The sequence below is a fragment of the Crotalus tigris genome, unplaced genomic scaffold, assembly GCF_016545835.1.
Source record: "Crotalus tigris isolate CLP2741 ecotype Arizona unplaced genomic scaffold, ASM1654583v1 scf7180000017987.690289119674:8195010, whole genome shotgun sequence".
In the NCBI taxonomy this organism is placed as follows: Eukaryota; Metazoa; Chordata; class Lepidosauria; order Squamata; family Viperidae; genus Crotalus; species Crotalus tigris.
In genome coordinates, this window is record NW_024096758.1 from 2,832,130 (window position 1) to 2,853,495 (window position 21,366).

Consider the following 21,366-nt stretch of genomic DNA (forward strand, 5'->3'; position numbering starts at 1 on the left):
CCACACTAGTGAAGTTCATGACATATGGAACCGTATAACTTTTTAAGAGCAGTAAATAGTGAAGAATGTGACTTAACGAATGAAATGAAGAAATAAAAATAGACTAAACGCTTGATTTAACAGACTAATTGCAAATCTGTTAAAGCCTAGTGTCCATTAATGGGATTTTATGCATGAGTAAAATGTACATAGAGTCTGTAAACTGTAAACTATTTACATACAACTTAGATAATGTATGTGCATTGTCCAGATTGATTTGCAAACAATAAAGTGTAACCTTAGATTTTGCCTGTTACATTTGAAATCAATGTCCATAAATTGAAGGTTAACTGTGGATATGTTAAATGTTTGTGGAACTAAAAGAAAGGGAAAAGATATAATAGACTTGAATAAAAGTGGTCCAATCTTGCGAAGTCGAAATATATACATAAGGAAATAAATGAACTAAAATATATGTCAGAAAATATGAATTGATATTATCCATGACTTTGTGACTTTGTATCAAAGTAAGAATTTATAGTTTGATGAAAGCATGTTTTGATGAATAATATGATAATGGAAGAACTAAGGATGAATTTGGGGAAAAAATTGGATAACATTGTAAATGAATGCAATCCAAAGATAAGTATTATTCTGTTAGATGAAATGAATGGATGGGTGGAAACAATCTAAAAATAAATTGTGCCTTGAAATACAAAAATGGATGAGAATGTGATGGCTTGGTGATAGCTTAGAGAAAGATATTGTTTCAAATATGTTATTTACACATTACTCATTTCTGCAAATGGAAAATAAATTAATAGAAAATATTATTGATATGCTTGCTTATAATGAAAGACAAAAAATCAATGAAAGCTACATTGGTAAGGAGATATTCTGGATATAGGGCAGACCATTTTTTGGTAAAGTCAGGAATATTTCTTGGAAAATAGACATGGAAGGAAAAGAAAGATGTGAAAACATGAGTGAAAGCAGAATGCATGCAAAAAGAGAAAATATTAATCATAATGTATAAGACTTTATTTTTTAAATGTCCTGACAAAATGTAGAAAGAGGGTGTGGTAGCAGCTTGGAACAGAGTAGAAAGGATTATTTTATAGAATATCACACAGTTGTCTGGAGAAATATGAACAAAGATCTTTGTTGGCCTGCAGAAATAAAAAGGTTCTGGAAATGCAATTACTGTAAGGGAATATTAATGCAAAAAATGAGAATGAAAAATATTGCATGTCAATAGAGGATAAAATATAGTTTCAAGGAATATAGTGAAAGAACAAGAAATAAGATTAAGAAGCAGAGAAAAGGCACAGTGATTTTAATGGAAATAATAATTTAGGTGAAGGGGGCTAAACAATGAGCTTCCAACATAGTGAAAGGAATTAAAAATAATAGAAATCAAATGATGTGGAAGGAAGATGAAATAAGAGAATGATGAAGGAGTATTTTAGGGATCTATATGGGAATGAAATAAATATGTTGAAATACAAAACTGAAGTGAATATTGTATTAGTGTCCAGGAAAAAAAGAGATGAAGAACAAAGGCAATGAAAATGCTGAAGAATAGTAAGCCTGCAAGTTTAGATGGGGCAATTAGAAAAATATTAAAATATGGATATGGTTTGATCATGGAGTGGGTGTGCAACTTGTTTAATATAAACCAGGGTGGAGCAGTTGTTAGAATGTAGTATTGCAGGCTAATTCTGTAATATGCTGACATTTGTAAACCACTCAGAGTGCTGTAAAGCAGGGGACCCCAAACCCAGGTCCGTGGACCAGTACTGTGGCGCGGCATGCCCACAACCGATCTGCACAAACAAGGGAAGCCCCATCTACAGAATGCAGGGAGCACACAAAACCATGCCCCCTCCAGTCTGCGGAAAAATCTCTTTCCACATAACCGGTCCCTGGTGCCCAAAACGGTGGGGACCTCTGCTGTAAAGACTATGAAGTGGTATTGCTGTATGATTGTGAAGATTACACCTATGTATGGCAATTGGAAGAATACTTTGACTCTTCCCATATACACAAGAAAAGATAACAGCATTGAATGCAAAACTACAGAGAGGTAACTTGCAATGTCTGCTGGGAAAGTGTTTGAGAAAAATCTAACTGAAAGAATATAAGAGTGACAACGAGCAAAACTTGGGAAATGCAGTGTGGGCTTTATGTTGTGTGGAGTAGGTAGTGACCAGGCACTTTAGTAACTCACTGAGAAAGTATGAATGGGAGAAGGTTTACTGCATGCTTATTGGTTTAGAGCAGGGGTGTCAAACTGCCAGCCCGCAGGCCGGACGCGTCATCTGGAAGCCACGCCCATCCCATTGCCAGTAATCGCAAAACCGTCCTGATACATTGCGCGACGTGACGTCACGAGTTTGACATGTCTGGTTTAGAGAAAGCAAATGATAAAATGAAAATAGAGTTTGAGATTAATTGCTGAATATTTATTTATTTCTAAAATGATTCTGAATATGGCGAAATGAAATGCTTAATGAATTGTTCAATTTTTGATTGGGGAATAAGACAAAGATATGTGATCTCATGCCATTTTTCAAATATATTTATGGACAAATACATAAATTGTAAATTGTAATGGAAACAAGGTTGGTTAACAAGGACAAAAATGCGTGAGAAGGTACAGCGAATGCTCTTGGTATAAACTAGATAGATATAATTTTTCTTTTCTTCCCTGTCTTTAGTTTTCTTTGTCTATTGCTTCTTACTGTTTTTCTGCATTGTGGATAGGGTTGCTTACCCCAACAATGAATAGTATATATGTACAGAGTTAGTTTTGCTTCGATTAAGCTAAAAGCCTTGTAATTAATTAAATTTCAGGATAGTACTGTGAAACTGCCTAAGGTGCAAACATGCTATATACAGTATACTACTGAAATCCTATTATCTATTATCTAGATACTTTTGCCCACTATACTACAAAATGTACCACCAGATTCCTAGAATATAGCAGTAACTATTTAACTATTATCAGAAGGAGCAGAACCAGGCTGCGAACCACTACCTTTGTCTTCTGAAGGAGTACAAGAGGTCCTCTGGGGATATGTAAATGTAGGTTCTGTGCCTAACCAAAATTTTCATTTGACTGAAGAAGTTACTTGGATGAGCAGTGAAACGTCTCAGTTTAATAAACGTTGGTCCAGTTGTCATGATTTAACCTTTTTACAAGTCCTCAGTGGATGTGGTAACATCACTTGAAGGAGCAGGGGGCTGAGTTTTTTTTATGGCCTTTGGGTAGTTGTTTTGGGTTTTTTATTTTAAGTAAGAACAGGAACCCCTTTATGGATTACTGCCTTGTCGTGGCGAAGGGGCTTGCGTAACTCAATGAAGCTATATGCTATGCTGTGCAGGGCCACCCAAGATGGACAGGTTATAGCAGAGAGTTCTGACAAAATGTGATCCACTGGGGAAGGAAATGGCAAACCACTCCAGTATCTTTGCCATGAAAACCCCATGGACAGTACTAAAAGGCAAAAAGATATGACGCTGGAAGGTGTCCAATATGCTACTGGGGAAGAGCAGAAGGCTAGTACTAGTAGCGCCAGAAAGAATGAAGCGACTGGGCCAAAGCCGAAAGGACGCTCAGCTGTGGATATATCTGGTGGTGAAAGGAAAGTCCGATGCTGTAAAGATTTTTTTCTCTATAGGAACCTGGAATGTAAGATCCATGAATCAAGGCAAGCTAGACGTAGTCAAAAAAGAGATGACAAGACTGAACATCGACATCTTAGGAATCAGCGAACTAAAATGGACAGGAATGGGTGAATTTAACTCAGATGACCATCAGGTATACTACTGTGGGCAAGAATCCCTCAGAAGAAATGGAGTAGCCTTCATAGTCAATAAAAGAATAGGAAAAGCAATACTGGGATACAATCCCCAAAATGACAGAATGATCTCAATTCGAATCCAAGGCAAACCATTCAATATCACAATAGTCCAAATTTATGCCCCAACCACTGGTGCTGAAGAGGATGAAATTGACCGGTTCTATGAAGCCCTACATCACCTTATAGAATTAACACCCAAAAATGATGTCCTTATCATCATGGGGGATTGGAATGCTAAGGTAGGAAGCCAAAAGATAACCGGAATAACAGGCAAGTTTGGCCTTGGAGTACAAAATGAAGCAGGGCACAGGCTAATAGAATTTTGTCAAGAGAATACGATGGTCATAACAAACACTCTTTCCCAACAACCCAAGAGAAGGCTCTACACATGGACATCACCTGATGGTCAACATAGAAATCAAATTGACTATGTGCTCTGCAGCCAAAGATGAAGAAGCTCTATACAGTCAGTAAAAACAAGACCAGGAGCTGACTGTGGCTCAGATCATGAGCTTCTCGTTGCAAAATTTAGGTTTAAATTGAAAAAAGTAGGGAAAAGCACTAGGCCACTCAGGTATAAACTAAATCATATTCCTGATGAATATACAATAGAGGTGACAAATAGATTTAAGGAATTAGATCTGATAGACAGAGTACCTGAAGAACTATGGATGGAAGTTCTCAACATTGTACAAGAGGTAGCAACTAAAACCATCCCAAAGAAAAAGAAATGCAAGAAAGCAAAATGGCTGTCTGAGGAAGCTTTGCAAATAGCTGAGGAAAGAAGGGAAGCGAAAGGCAAAGGAGAAAGAGAAAGATACACCCAATTGAATGCAGAATTCCAGAGAGTAGCTAGAAGAGATCAGAATGCCTTCTTAAATGAACAGTGCAAAGAAATAGAAGAAAACAACAGAATAGGGAGGACCAGAGATCTCTTCAAGAAAATTGGAGATATGAAGGAAACGTTTCATGCAAAGATGGGCATGATAAAGGACCAAAATGGCAGAGACCTAACAGAGGCAGAAGAGATTAGAAGAGATGGCAAAACTACACAGAAGAACTATACAAGAATGAGCTTAACATCCCAGATAACCACAATGAGATGGTCATTGACCTCGAACCAGACCTCCTAGAATGTGAAGTGAAATGGGCCTTAGAAAATCTGAGCAACAACAAAGCTAGTGGAGGTGACAGTATTCCAGCTGAGCTTTCAAAATCTTAAAAGACGATGCAGTAAAAGTGCTACACTCAATTTGCCAGCAAATTTGGAAAACTCAACAGTGGCCACAGGATTGGAAAAGGTCAGTTTACATTCCAATTCCAAAGAAAGGCAATGTCAAAGACTGTTCAAACTATCGCACCATTGCACTCATTTCACATGCTAGTAAAATTATGCTTAAAATCCTACAAGCTAGACTCCAGCAGTAGGTGGATCGAGAACTACCAGAAGTGCAGGCAGGATTTCGAAGAGGCAGAGGAACTAGAGATCAAATTGCCAACATACGCTGGATCATGGAGAAAGCTAGGGAGTTCCAGAAAAATATCTACTTCTGCTTCATTGACTAGGCAAAAGCCTTTGATTGTGTGGATCACAACAAATTATGGCAAGTTCTTAAAGAGATGGGAGTACCAGACCATCTCATTTGTCTCTTGAGAAACCTATATGCAGGTCAAGAAGCAACAGTGAGAACTGGACATGGAACCACTGATTGGTTCAAAATTGGAAAAGGAGTCCGGCAAGGCTGTATACTGTCGCCCTCCCTATTTAACTTATATGTAGAGCACATCATGAGAAAGGCAGGGCTAGATGAATCAAAAGTTGGAATTAAGATTGCTGGGAGAAATATCAACAACCTAAGATATGCAGATGATACCACTCTAATGGCAGAAAGTGAAGAGGAACTAAAGAGCCTCTTGATGCGGGTGAAGAAAGAGAGTGCAAAAGTTGGCTTGAAACTCAACATAAAGAAAACCAAAATCATGGCATCAGGCCCTCTCAATTCCTTGCAAATAGATGGGGAAGAAATGGAGGTAGTGACAGATTTTATTTTTCTGGGCTCAAAGATCACCTCAGATGGGGACTGCAGCCAAGAAATTAAAAGACGCTTGCTCCTGGGGAGGAAAGCTATGGCAAATCTAGACAGCATACTAAAAAGTAGAGATATCACCCTGCCAACAAAAGTACGTATAGTCCAGGCCATGGTTTTCCCAGTTGCAATGTATGGCTGTGAAAGTTGGACCATAAGAAAGGCTGAGCGCAAAAGAATTGAGGCCTTTGAACTATGGTGCTGGAGAAGACTCCTGCGAGTCCCTTGGACTGCAAGGCGTTCAAACCGGTCAGTCCTAGAAGAGATCAACCCCGACTGCTCTTTAGAAGGCCAGATCCTGAAGTTGAAACTCAAATACTTGGCCACCTAATGAGAAGGAAGGACTCACTGGAGAAGGGCCTAATGCTGGGAAAGATTGAGGGCAATAGAAGAATGGGACGACAGAGAATGAGATGGCTGGATGGAGTCACTGAAACAGTAGGTGTGAACTTAAATGGACTCCAGAAGATGGTAGAGGACAGGAAGACCTGGAGGAACGTTGCCCATGGGGTCGCGATGGGTCGGACACGACTTCGCAATTAACAACAACAACAACAACAACAACAACAAGAACAGGAAACTTCTGAGAAGCAAACCAATTCCATCTCTGGATATTTTACCACTTAATTTTGGCAGTATGATCTTCTGTATGTGTGTGTTGTGGCTGTTATCTGCCCACCCATAAAGAAGAGATTCACAGCAATTTACATTGTATATTTCTCAAACTGCCATATCCAGCCAGTGAACTGGAAAAAAAACCTGATCAGCAAGTCCAGGCTGGTACGCTAGAATAACCCACTACAGGAGAGATTTAGAAAACAAAATGACAGAACATCGCTTGTTCCATCTAGCTCTCAACTAAAACCCAATTCAGACATATGAGATCCAACTCAGCCTAGAACTAAACCCTTTCCAATCTTAATGATAGGCCTGTACTTTCTTAGAGACAATTGTCCAACCCCAAATGATAACACATTAACAATACAGACATCTAAAAAAGATGCAGAAGAAACAAATGCTGTAAGAAAAGCAATTTTCCACTAGTGGCATCCTCTGTGTACATAGGTACCCTTGTTACAGGATCCAGTAATGTCAATGTACACTTCTAGGGCTTCATTTGTTTCATTCATAATATTACATATGATTCAACTGCCAGTCACACAATTCACTTTATATAGGACAATCAAGCCACGCTCCATTCAAAACAATGCACACAAAATTGGTATTTATCAATAACCAATATTAACAGAATCACCATTTCATTTTCCTACAGTGCTGTTGTGTTATTCCTGTTTATCTAGTCAACCCCAAATAGCTTCAGCTCAGGAAGGATCTGAAATGGTCTAAGGAAATGATTTTTGTGATTTTATCTTCAAGTTTAAGATGGGCAGTCCAACTTAAAAATAAAAGAAATTGCATCTAAAAAGCATTGTAGAACATCTTAGCTCTTAAATGTATGTTGTTATAAATAGGATCAATTATTTTCTGCAACTGATTTATCAGATAAGGAAGCCTTTTAAAAGGCAATACAGTTATCATCATGTTATGTTTATGAACATATAACGTGGCTCCAAAAATAAAACAATTTTTACAAAGCTCCCTCAAGCCTTTTCACCATGACAACCATGTCAATTAAATGAGAAATCATGACAGGGGAACTATGGTCATGAAAAGCTCAATTTCTGAGTAAAACTGCATAATTTCACATGCTTTAAGATAAAAAGAACAAGGGACAGGTAAAATTAGTTATATTTGTGCCCATCTTTCTGTCTAGAACTCTCAAGAAGATGTACAGGTAGTCCTCAACTTACAATCATCTGTTTAATGCCCATCCAAATTAAAACAGCACTGAAAAAATTGACTTGCAACAGGTCCTCATACTTATGACCATCATAGCATCATGTTTACATGATCAAAATTTAGACACTTGACAACTGGCATGTATTTATGATGGTTGCAGCATCCTAGGGTCATATAGCCACCATTTGCAAGCTTCACTTAACAGCCATATGATTCGCTTAACAATAGTCAAAAGGTTGTAAAACTGGGCATAACTCACTTAACAGCCACCTTGCTTAGCAACATAAATTCTGGTCCCAATTGTGGTGGTAAGTCAAGGATTACTCATATACAGTATTCCATCCTCCATTCCCCCCCCCCCTTTGGTCTAAAGCCTTGTGCAATAGATTGGACACTGTTTGGCTCACAAACAGATTACTTAATAATAATGATGATGATAAAGTTGGAAGGGACCTTGGAAGTCATCTAGTCCAACCCCCTTCTCAGGCAGGAAACCCTATACCATTTTGTACAAATGGTTGTCCAGTTTCTTCTTAAAAACTTCCAGTGTTGGAGCATTCACCGCCTCTGGAGGCAGGTTGTTCCACTGGTTAATTGTTCTAACTGTCAGGAAGTTTTTCCTTAGTTCTAGGTTGCTTCTCTCTTTGGTTAGTTTCTACCCATTGCTTCTTGTCTTGCCTTCAGGAGCTTTGGAAAATAGCTTGACTCCCTCTTCTTTGTGGCAGCCTCTGAGATATTGGAACACAGCTATCATGTTCCTCCTCGTCCTTTTCTTTGTTAAACTGGACATACCTAATTCCAGCAACCGTTCCTTATATGTTTTAGCCTCCAGTCCCCTAATCATCTTTGTTGCTCTTCTGTGTACTCTTTCTAGAATCTCAACATCTTTTTTATATCGTGGTGACCAAAATTGGATGCAGTATTCCAAGTGTGGCCTTACCAAGGCATTGTAAAGTAGTATTAGTACTTCACGTGATCTTGATTCTATCCCTCTGTTAGTGCAGCCTAGCACTGTGTTGGCTTTTTTGGCAGCTGCAGCACACTGCTGGCTCATATTTAAGTGATTGTCCACTAGGACTCCGAGATCCCTCTCACAGTTACTACTATTGAGCAAGGTACCCCCTATACTATACCTGTACATTTGGTTTTTCTTGCCTAAATGTAGAACCTTACTTTTTTCACCATTGAATTTCATTTTGTTAGATAGCGCCCAGTGTTCAAGTCTGTCCAGATCCTCCTGTATCCTAAGCCTATCTTCTGGAGTGTTGGCTATTTTATTTAAACTAAACCAGATCTAACAATGGCCTGACATATATCCTAAAATGCCTAATCGTGTAGGAATTGGCTTTCTCAACAACTGTGGAGCACATGACAGCACAGCTGCTTGAAAAACAGAGCTGAAAGGTACGAAGAGGGCAGAGTCCGATCATTTGGGTATATTTGTTGATTTCACATTAAGATTTTGATTAATGTAAAATGAGATAGCAGAGAGTTATGTCAACTTTATAAATGGGTGGTGACTTTGCAGCAGAGTAGTAGTCAAAACAGCTGATCATGGCAGCCTAAGAAGAATAGCGAGGTTGAACCAATTCTGCCGCAACATGTTTTTCTATTCCTTAGTTGTACCAGCAGGAATAGACCAATATAGAGAAAAAGAGTTAGAGGAAAGAATCCAGTCCATTTTTTCCAAGAAGATCTATCCATAAATTAATACAGCTTTACATGACCTATGTGCTATGAAGTATTCTATGTGCCCTATGAATGTCAAGGATGGGAGGAGAAGAGGAAGCAAAATAGTGTAATTTCTGTGGTATCGCAACTACATTCCTCCAGTCCATCTTTGTGCGTCATGTACCTAGGACTTCGTTTCCAGTCTATTTCACTTCATTAGTGCTAGCTTTATTCAATTGATTTTTCTCCCTGTTGTCTTCCATGTGCGTCAACCCTTTTTTCCATTCCTGGCTTTTGAAATATCACTTTTGGAAGTAAGAATTCATTTTCTGCTCCTTCCCCTACTCTCTATTGCTACTGCCTCATTGCCCAGGGTTATTACCATCAAACAGAAGTCACATTCTAATGCACATACGGTCCCCCCAAAAAAATCTGCTTCAAAACACCTCTTTTTAAATCACAATTATTCGAACCTAAAATATTAGGTATATAGAGTGCATGCTGATAATTTCTCTATTCTGGCTAAAAGCTCAAAGGTGGTGAACTAATGATCACATCCAAGAGACACTTAATTTAATATTTACTTAACTGTAGTCCATTTATTGAGAGAGAAAAAGGCAATGATGGGAAGCAGTTGCACAGCCCACATAGCAGAAAATTGAGGTAAAGGAAAGGAAATGCACTATAAACACACTGTGAAAACACACATTTAATATAGAAAGGCAATAGCAATAGCACTTAAGATTTACAGTATATACCGCTTTACAGTACTTTACAGCCCTCTCTAAACAGTTTACAGGGTCAATTTATTGCCCCCAACAATCTGGGTCCTCATTTTACCAACATTGGAAGAATGGAAAGCTGAGTCAACCTTGAACCAGTGAGAATCGAACTGCTGGCAGTCAGCAAAATTAGCCTGCAATACTGCATTCTAACCACTTTACCACCATGGCTGATAAGGCGAGAACTTATTCCATGGATGTTATTATATCTGGGCTTGACATAAGCAAAAAGAAGTTTCTACTACCCAGAAAATCAGAGCGTCGCGGAGAAAGTCAAGCTGGAAGTACCCTTGTCAATATACTAGTTTTAGTGCAATAACAAAAATGTAAATAGAGAAGATCATCTCTACAAAGTCTATCTATAGATGTAATGGAATGTGTCTACTGAAGGGAAGGGGGGAGTGTGATGGACTACAATGAAAGCATTAAGGTTTCTCATGAAGAAGGGAGTACATTCCAAGCAGAGGGGATGAGACAAGAGACAACACAACCCAGAGCTGGATCAGAGAAAGAGAATAAGGATAGCCACCATCTCCCAGGATCTATGCATTAGGATTAGAGTACCATAGATTAAGTATGGTAAGATTCTGTCTATATGGTATAAGCAAATAAAGAACTGAGCTTTTAGCTGGATTGTTCTATGTCATTATTTGGTTGCACCTGATATCAATCCAGAAATAGATAAGATAAGGACTCACCTTAGCGAAGCCAAATTATAGAAAAAGAGAGCCAGTTTGGCTTAATGGTTCAGGCACCATCCTGGAAAATGGGACACTGTGAGTTCTAGTCCTGTCTTAGGCACAAAGCCAGTAGATGAACTAAACACTCTATCTCAGCCCTAGGACGAAAGGAATGGCAAACCACTTCCAAAATATTGCCAAGAAAACTGCAGGGGCGTGTGAAGGGAATCATTAGGAGGAAATACTTACTCAAAGATGCATGCACATGCATAGACACAAACAAATATATATATAATCTAGTCTTGTCTCACATATGGAAGAAAATTATGGCAGTTGTAGTTGAAGACACATGGTAAATATCAAATTAGAAAACAATGGAATAGATCCATCAGAAACAATGACACATGTCAATCAGATGTTCCAACAATTAATTCTATTGGTATTAGTAATTAATAGCAATTTTACATAAAGTCTCCAACAAGGAAGTGGTTGACCACTGGTGTCAAAGATAATTCAGAGTTATTTAATTTTTTTTAGTCACATGAGGCATAAAAAATTAATAAATAAAGTTCGCTGGGATTTACGGCAAAATATGTCTGTAAAGAACATCTCTTTGACTCCTGTAGAAACAAAACTGCTAATATACCAATATTAGAGAGAGCAAGTATTAGTGCTACAGATGCCCATATATCTTAATTCTGAAGTTGTACAATGTGCATTTTGCTATGTATGTATTTATGCTATCCATCTCCCCTATAGGCTGACTCTATTAAGGCCCAAATATGGATATCAAGTTAAAATTGGTAGCATTGGAAACACTGAATAGAATATACAGGAATCATTGTTCAAACAACGAGGAAACTGTTACTGAGAAACATTTACAGTACATAGCAGCCTGTTTAAAACCTGATATAAAAGGCATTTTTCTCTACCCGAGGGAAAAAAATCTTAATTCTTACATATATTTTAAAGAATTATGAAATATTTTTATATCTAATTTCTGATTTTTCCACCATAACACTTGACAAAATAAAAAAGAGGAAAATGTTTTCTTCATACTTTTTTTAAAAATTCCCTCCAGGAGCCACCATTTGTCTACACTTGGCAACTAACTGCTAGCAATCCACTGTACAAGGCAACTAACTGCTAGCACTGTACAAGGAAGTATACGCAGTTTTTCAAAAGAAACTGTAGCAATGGACACTAGCATCAGAGTAGACAAAGAAAGTAGCACTGAAAGGATACAGGCTATAGGAATACAAACATTATTGAAATAACATGTATGTCATTGATTGGAATGCAAATAATGCTACTGTTAAAAAGTCCTAATTAGGTTCTAGTATGTAGCCAATCTTGGCTGATTTCAAAACAGAAGTAGTTTTAGTTTCTATTTTGATATGAAATCACCAGGAAATATCATAGCTAGATTAGGAATTTGAAAAAGTATCCCTAGAATGAATGTAGTGACCAATTATATCCATTTTATTGCCAAGAGAATTACCTAATCAAGTCAAGATCATCTGGAGTTCAGCTTGACTCAAAGGAGACTTTACTTACTTTTACATTTATCATAAAATGATACCCTATTCAAAAGCTCAAAAAATCAATATACATCAAAGGCAGATGGATTAATTCTATATGTTGCTGCTACTGTTTACTTTAATAAGCTGCAGTTACCTGATGCTGGAATTTAGAGGGATCTCGGCTGCTGACAGGAACCACACTCCCATAGACATGGAGTTCCCGGACAATGGAAACACCACCCTTCAACTCGGGTCTGAATGTGTCCTCCGAACACTTCCGCAAACGTAAAAGTCCAATCAGAATGTCCTGTTGAGGATCTTCATAAGCAAGAAAAGTCTCCCAACCACCATTGGCCACATAGTCTCTCCGGACCAGTTCAACCTGGTCAAAAGTGAAAGAAGAGCCAAAAGGTTGATAAATGATATTAGATAGTAATCACTATAAAAACTGTGCAGCACTCAAAAGAGACCAAAGCCAATTTCACGGTGATGCAGGCAATTTTCTGTGCAGGAGAAAAACAGCATGAAATATTTTCACTATGTGCAGGTCACAATAGATGGCTTTCTAACAGCCTAGATAAGAGTCAAAAAGTATGATTATTGTCTTTTCACAGAAGTTAAAATGTTTAATGAAAACATCTTTTGTAGAAAATCACAAGAATACTTTTCAGAAGAGACTGAAGCATTTGTGGCCTCTCAACATTTTCTGCTGAGAATATATGAAGAAGCATAGTGTTTAGCCACAATATGTGCATTTTTTTGCTCATGGCTGACCACAAAATGGGAACAAAATATTACAAAAGATAGGATCCTTGTCTAATTAAAGTCTCTTCTTAGGCTCTTAGTACTCCGGAAGTAAAAAGAGGTAGGTTTTGAACAGTTCTGCATTGCATGCAATGTAGAAACAAATAGGTCTAGTCACTAGAGCATGAAGAATATGGGCCCCTCTACATGAGGCCAGCTTAAATCTGGGATTGAAGAGATGCTTCTGACTCCTGATACTGTGAAATTTCTGGAGGTTTTCACAAGATGAACTTATTAATTGTTGATTGGTTATGGCTGGGTTAGTTCAGTTGCTGCTCTAGAGGAAACACTTGAAGATAGCCCTACAGCAGTGTTTCCCAAACTTGACAATTTCAAGGCATGTGGACTTCAACTTCCAGAATTCCACAGCCAGCGTGGAATTCCTATCTCCTTAGGAATTTTATTTTACATTAGTAAGAACTCCTGCCTTGTCCCATCTCCCAAATAGCCTCTCTTCTTCAAGAGGTCAAGGAGCTCTCTTTCTGATCCAGCTCTGATGAGCTATGATACTATCTGGGCAGTGGCCAGGAGCTTCCATTTTATAAACCTCTGCTTGAGAGAATTCAAACACAATGTCAGTGACAGCTTGTTCTTCTATGTAGCTATGCTTGCTGAGACTGCTCAAATTTCTTCACCTTGTTCCTGCTTTGTTGCTCAAATTCCTGAACATCTATTGATACTGAACTTATGAATTCTAGACTCAACCTTGCTTCTGCTTATGGTGATAGAGTCAATTATAAAGTCATCTTGTTGCTTCTGATAATCAGATCATATAGCTGGCCATGCTGCATAAATCTTGATACAGAAGATGATGTGATGTACTTGGGATATTTCATATAAACTGAGGATTTTCTAGAGTGTTGGGAATAGCAATAGCACTTAAGGCTTATACAGTATACCACTCCATAGTTCTTTACAGCCGTTTCTATGCAGTTTACAAAGTCAGCGCATTGCCCCCAACAATCTGGGTCCTCATTTTACTGACTTCAAAAGGATGGAAGACTGAGTTAACCTTGAGCCGGCCAGGATCGAACTCCTGGCAGTGAGCTGAATTAGCCTGCAATACTGCAGTCTAACCATTCTGCCACCATGGCTCTCATATGCTAATAATAATAGGACTCGATGATGATGATCCATAATAATAAAGGTGGAAGGGATCTTGGAGGTCATCAAGTCCAACCCCTGCTCAGGCAGGAACCCTACACCATTTCGGACAAATGGCTATCCAGTCTCTTCTTAAAAACTTCCAGTGTTGGAGCATTCACCACTTCTGGAGGCAGGTTGTTCCATTGGTTAATTGTTCTAACTGTCAGGAAGTTTCTCCTTAGTTCCAAGTTGCTTCTCTCCTTGATCAGTTTCCATCCGTTGCTTCTTGTCCTGCCTTCAGGCGCCTTGGAGAATAGCTTTACTCCCTCTTCTTTGTGGCAGCCCCTGAGATATTGGAACACTGCTATTATGTCCCCCCTCGTCCTTCTTGAAATTTTAATCTGCCACTAGTGCAAACTGGCTCTCTTCCCCTGCAAACAGTTTACTGGTCGAGTTATTAAGATTCATTCCAGGGTTCTGCTGCCACCTGAGCCTCCTCAGTCAGAACAGAATGAATACCTCCATTCAGAAAGATCATCTTCCATAGCCATAGCCTCTAATCTGGATTCATCTTCGCTTTCTTTGATCTTGTCCACTTCTAAACTACCTCCAGGAACTAAAGTTCCATGGTGGATTATTATATTCCTGGAATAAGTAACTAGAAACAAAACGTATTGTAATTATCATCCACAGCTGATTATACTGTAATCTATTTTATAATTTCAGTATGTATTTGTGTACTGTCTCATTGAAAGGTTTTAGGCAGCTTTCATCTCATAAAAACATACCACAAAGCAATATCATGGAGCCACAATAAATTAGAACCCCCCCTCCCCCAAACACTTTCCTCCAATTAAATAGCATTGTTTGCCCTGGAGGGCTCTCTGTAAAAGCAGTGTTTTCACAGCTTTCTGGAATGTTAACAAAATGTTAATAGAATGTTTTCTATCACAGATAAACATGCTTTTTGAACTGGAAAATAATTTTCTGAGCCTAAATTGGCTGAGATGCTTGGTAACATGTTTATTTGACTTATGGTAATTTTATTTGCTGAAATGATTCCACCCCCCGAAATAAACATATTTTTAAAAAAACTGAATAATTTTTGTTAATAAAGCAAGCAAGATCAATGGTTCTCAACCTTTTATACCTATAACTGCATCTGCCAAAGAACTTAGATCTCTCCAGAAATAAAAAGGTATGGAAAAAAAGAATTGGATAAAGGGCTCTCAGGTTAACTATTTCTTGTTGAATTCTCAGATACTAAAAAAAAAAAAAAAGGCTTTTGGATAACTATGATGGATGAGACAGAAATTCAGCCAGCACTTCTTCTCCTACTATTGGCTGCTAAGAGGGAAAATTCTACCTAGAAGGCAGCTGTTAAAATGAAAGGAAAGGATCAATGCCCAATAAATCTTTGCAATAGTCAAAGCCGCCCTGTGGGAAAGGAGACCATTTGGATCCCTGTCAATGGGCATATATGGGCCAATGCCAGTATCAGTTCCTAACAGAAATTATAAAAGAAAGGAGGAGAGTTATGGGATACATAACTGGGACAACCCAGTTGGCTTGCAGAGAGGAATGACACATTGCCTTTCACTTCTGATGGCTTCTGTTGCTGCTAAGTACCAAGTGGCAATTGTTCAACTCCTTAGACTAGCAATAGACACTATGGCCATTGCAACCCACAACAGCAGCATTTCAAGTTCTGGCAGATGTAAGGTAAACATGATTTTTCTTCTTCCAGGAATTGTAAAACTGATGAGGATTTACAAGAGTAGAAGTGGATGTGTTAGACAGAAAGCTGGATGAACCACAGTCAGCAGTGAATCAGGAAATGCAGTTGTGCCTTTTCTCTTTAGATGGACATTTAAGCATATTCTGCATCCCACCTAATTTGGTTCAATTTTACTTTCTATTGATGGTATCACCAATTAAGAATCACTAGCTGAGATGTTTTATTCAAGACATATTCACTGTTATTTAGACTACTGATTCGGTTTGATAAGAGGCAGATTTCTTTTGTTACTTTGGGAACAAAGACAAGCATTTCTGTTGTCTCAACCTCTATTAAAGGGTGTCAAGTTCTCTTTTTAAACACTCACACGCAGAAAAAACAAAACTCACCTGGTAAGGTCGGACTTTGTGATGTATTTCTTGTATTCCAACTTCTCTTGTTCTCACATCACGGCACTAGATAGGAAGAGTAAGTGACAAAGCTTCAAATAAGAAGAGACAGACAAGAATTGCAACAGGAAACATATTTAGGCTAAGGAATAGTGCCCTCATCGTCACCACCGCTTCCTCCAGGGTTTAAAATTAAATTAAAATAGACAAAATGATAATTTGAATGGAAGATTTTAAAATAACAATACTTACTTATCCATTCCTAATACATCTCTAGGCAAAAAGGAAGGAAAAGCCTGGTATATAAAATAAAAGCCCATCCATTGCATATATTAGCAGACACTAGTTTCCTTGAGCAATATTCTAGTCCAACCCCCAGGAAACTCTATACCATTTCAGACAAATGGCTGTCCAGTCTCTTCTTAAAAACTTCCAGTGTTGGAGCATTCACAACTTCTGGAGGCAGGTTGTTCCACTGATTAATTGTTCTAATTGTCAGGAAATTTCTCCTTAGTTCTAGGTTGCTTCTCTCCTTGATTAGTTTCCATCTGTTGCTTCTTGTCTTGCCTTCAGGTGCTTTGGAAAATAGCTTGATTCCCTCTTCTTTATGGCAGCCCCTGAGATATTGGAACACTGCTATCATGTCCTCCCTGGTCCTTCTCTTCGTTAAACTAGACATACCCAATTCCAGCAACCGTTCCTTATATGTTTTAGCCTCCAGTCCCCTAATCATCTTTGTTGCTCTTCTCTGTACTCTTCCTAGAGTTTCAACATCTTTTTTACATCATGGTGAGCAAAACTGGATGCAGTATTCAAAGTGTGGCCTTACCAAGGTGTTATAAAGTGGTATTAACACTTCATGTGATCACGAAATAAGACACCACTGGGTTTTGCATTGGATAAATGAATTAAACTGTGTTTTGCATTGGATAAATGAATACTGAAGCAGAGATGGTGAACACGCTAATTTAAAGCTGTGCAGATAGAGAAACTCCTGAAAAAATTGTCACAAATGTAGAGTGTACTTACTTTCCATGGAGGATTAGGGACTGAAACTTGCCATGCTTCTCTAAGAAAGGCTTAGGGGCAAGAATCTTTCAAATATGATGAAAAATATATTGTTTATTCTGGGTGAGATTACATTAAAACAGGACAAGCAACATATGTTTATCTCCTATCAAGCATAGAGAATGGCTTGGATGACAGTTTAAGAAAACTGTAATCCAAAATTTTTAGAAGGCAACATGTGATCTGATCTATAAATCATCTAGTTCTTAACCCAGAGTTTCAAGCAGTGTTGACCCCTGGTTGTGGATGTACAAGTGACATCAATGGCACAAAATATCCAAAGTATGACAAGTTCAGTGTGGTATAACAGTTGTGATCATTCTTTATGGGGAAAGAGAGAGAGGAAAAGAATGTGACTTCTAGATATTGTAAAATGATGATTACCAAGGACGGAGATAAAGCTAGTGTACTACCTCATATCTTGACTGCCTTAAAAACAGTCTAGAAGTCTGATGCAATGCTTGAAAGACCCCAAAAAATCTGAGCACAGCAGATTGCTTCTTAAACAGCTATTATCCATTTTTAAGCACAAATCAAGCATTTGTTTTAACCTTAAAGCCATTTAAAATTCCTAAGTTCAGCCACTCTCAAATGAACCTCTTCAGCAATGACTATCTTCTTCAAGGAATTTTCAGTGGAAATAACAGCAATACTGTTTATCATTTTCCTTCTGTACTAGTAAGATTGCTGTGAATCCTGAATATCTTTAGGTGCTATGTAAATCTTGATCTACCCAAGATATTCATCTTAATCCTGGCTAATTTAGACTAATAATTTTTCAACATTTTTCTTCTGCTACTGCAAATCACTCAGAATGCAAGCCTCTCAGTTGAGTACGCAGAAAATGTGACATTTTCCTCTGCAGCAGGGAAAGGATGTAAGTGCTCCTGGGCACCAAAACACTTCCCAACTTCTTGTAGTCTAGGCTCCCTATGGTACCCAACGTTCTTTTTAAAAAAATAAGTAGGATCCTGGCATGCTGCAAAGCACCAGTTTCAATAAACATAATTGATTTGAGGCAATGCCTTTGGGCTTCACAAAGTCTCACTTGTATATTAGACAACTTGTCTCTATGTGACTGGCCACGTCTACTGTAGCAGTCTCCTATTATAGTCATCCTTGGAGGATGCATCCACCATATGCTCTCAATGTTCCAAATGTACTTTTAGTCCAAACGGTTATTTATTTCTATCCTATATAAATACATTAAGTATATCAAGGAAAGAGAAGCAACAATGTGTTTTGCTCAACAGAAAAAATACCCTTTTCCATGAACAATAATTGGTGGCACTTCAAATTCTTTTAATCCTAAGAGCATATAAATTATCTTTGTATAGCTCAAGGTGTAAAGAAGACCTATCTATTGTAAATAGATTTTTTTTTAAATATATTTTGCTAACCCAGAATAGTCTTTTATAAATCAACTATATCAGGAGTCTCCAACCCCTGGGTCATGGCCTGGTACTGGGTTGTGGCCCATTTAGAACAGGGACATGCAAGTGCCAGACATGCACGCTTGTGCACACAGCTCTGTTTGCGCGAGCAACAGGAACTCATGCATGCATGTGAAGTTCCATTTGTGCGAGGGACCTGTCGTTCGCACAAATGGAGCTTCAGGCGTGTGTGAGAGTGCCTGCTACTTGTGCAAATGGATCTGTGCATACAAGCATGTGCATCTGCTGCCCCCACAAAATAATTTCCTCTTGCCCCCCCCCCCCGTCCACAAAGCCAGAAAGGTTGTGGACCATTGAATTATATGGTTACCATATAGTGAAATTGCCACATTCAGATCAGGTCCTGTGTTTGGCTGACTCTAGACAGGCCTTTTCATATCTAGATTGAACTATTCTTTATGGGTGTTCAGGAGGAATCCTGAGACTGTCCCCTTTACCTCCCCCCCCCCACTTATCTGAATAAGGATTATTAATTTAGATGGAAAAACCCAAAATCAGAAGCATACGTCTCCTCCATATTAGTTCTGTACATTTGAAAAAAGTCAGCAGGATGGAGTGTATTTATCCATCATCACAATGATGAGAATAATAATTTTAATGCAAATAATCTGTGATGAGGCGATTGTTTTGAAGGACTTCCGGCTGCCTATTATGTACCCTTCCAGAAAAACAAAGTTTCACTATTTGTAGCTATTCCTTCTTCAATAATCTTTATGGCTGTACTCAGGCCTACATGCAAGGAAAATACTTACTTAATACATTTGTGTGCTGCCCACCTCTCTACCAAGTGATTTTGGGCAGATCTTGCAAACCAAAACAATTATACTTAGTACTGATAAGAATAGACACAAGTCTGGTAGATGTAAGAAATACTGAATAAAATTATGTGTTGTACCTCTGTTCCTAAGTCCTTCATCCTAGCCAAAGCCAATTCTCTCAAGTTACCATGTTCCACTCCAGAAGTGACTAAAGGCATTGGGATATCCCTGCAAGAAATAGACCCTCCATCAAACAAAAACATAACTTCAAAAAAATAACCACCAATGCTTTAAATATAAAATACAACAGTTCTTTGTTTACTACTACTTGGTTGAATCAGACCTAGCAGGACTTCATCCCTGTGTTGTTCTGGTGCTGTTCCTGATACCTGATTAAGAGTTTGCTGTCTTTGCCATTGCTTTGACTTATGACCATTCATGCAATAACTATTTAAAGTTACAACAGCACTGAACAAAGTGACTTATGACCGGTCCTCACACTAACAATTGTCATAGTGTCCCTGTAGTCACATGATCAGAATTCAGGTGACAGGCAACCAGCAGGTATTTACAATGGTTGCAGAATCCCAACATGACTGCTTCCCAGGGGGCATATGACAAGCAAAGTCAATGAGGGGAGCTGGATTTGCGATGGTTTGTTTAGCGATCATAGCGAAAAAGGTTGCTACAATAATAATTCAAATAAATGTGGAATAATTCCAAATATGACACATTTGTTCTTTTGGAGAAGCATCAATATCTAAAATGACACTGTTGCTTCTTCTGCTGTCATCTATTTCCTGTCCACATACATTGTGTTTTGATTTACTCTGGCACTTTTCCAGTTGTTATGGAATTTTTTGCCTCAGAATATGAAATAATCTTCAACTTTATTTGTATGAGGGTTAAGCAAATAATTGAACTATGAACATTAGGAATAGTGTCGCTGATTTAGAACACAGATCCACTGAATCGAAGTTTGGTTCCCAAAATGTCCAAATAAATGCTTCCACAAAACTTAGAAATATCCCACCCCATTGTTTATCTCTATTAGCTAGACTAGTGTTTTATTTATTTATTTATTTATGAGACTTATATACTGCTTTAAGTGCAAGCACTCTCTAAGCGGTGTACACCAGTAAGCAATGTATATATATATTTACATTGCCCCCAACAATCTGGGTCCTCATTTTACCTACCCCGGAAGGATGGAAGGCTGAGTCAACCTTGAGCCGGTGAGATTTGAACCGCTGACCTGCTGAACACAGTCAGCTAAAGTGGCCTGCAGTACTGCACTCTAACTGCTGCGCCACCTCGGCTCTTACAAAGTTTTACAACTTTGGCAAACTTCGGCAGGGAATCCTGAGAGTTGAAGTCTACATATCTTACAGTTGCCAAGGCTGAGAAACACTGAGCTAGATTTCAGAAAGGCATTGCCTCTGGACATAGAAATATCACACTGTCGTAATTATTAGCAACTATTTAACAGGTTTGAGATCAGTGGTGGGATTCAAATACCTGAACAACTGGTTCTCTGCATGGACGCCACTTCCAGAAGTCCATTCTGAGCCGGGGAGGCCTTCCCCAGGCCTCCAAGGCTCAGAACAGACTTCTGGAATGGCGTCCACGCACTTCTGGTGGGCCATTCTGGGCCTTGCAAAAAAGGGCTAAGCCAAGGAAT

The 21,366-nt window shown here is 38.5% G+C and overlaps 1 protein-coding gene across 1 annotated transcript in view; it reads right to left on the minus strand.

Annotated features, from left to right (window-relative positions):
* ELP3 (elongator acetyltransferase complex subunit 3) overlaps positions 1 to 21,366 on the minus strand; it is a 100,609-nt gene that overhangs the window by 24,749 nt on the left and 54,494 nt on the right. The window contains exons 11-13 of the mRNA XM_039345956.1: positions 19,823 to 19,913; positions 16,406 to 16,471; positions 12,543 to 12,770 (exon numbers count right to left, since the gene is read on the minus strand). Coding sequence (XP_039201890.1) covers positions 12,543 to 12,770; positions 16,406 to 16,471; positions 19,823 to 19,913 — 385 coding nt within the window. The remainder of the gene's footprint in view (positions 1 to 12,542; positions 12,771 to 16,405; positions 16,472 to 19,822; positions 19,914 to 21,366) is intronic.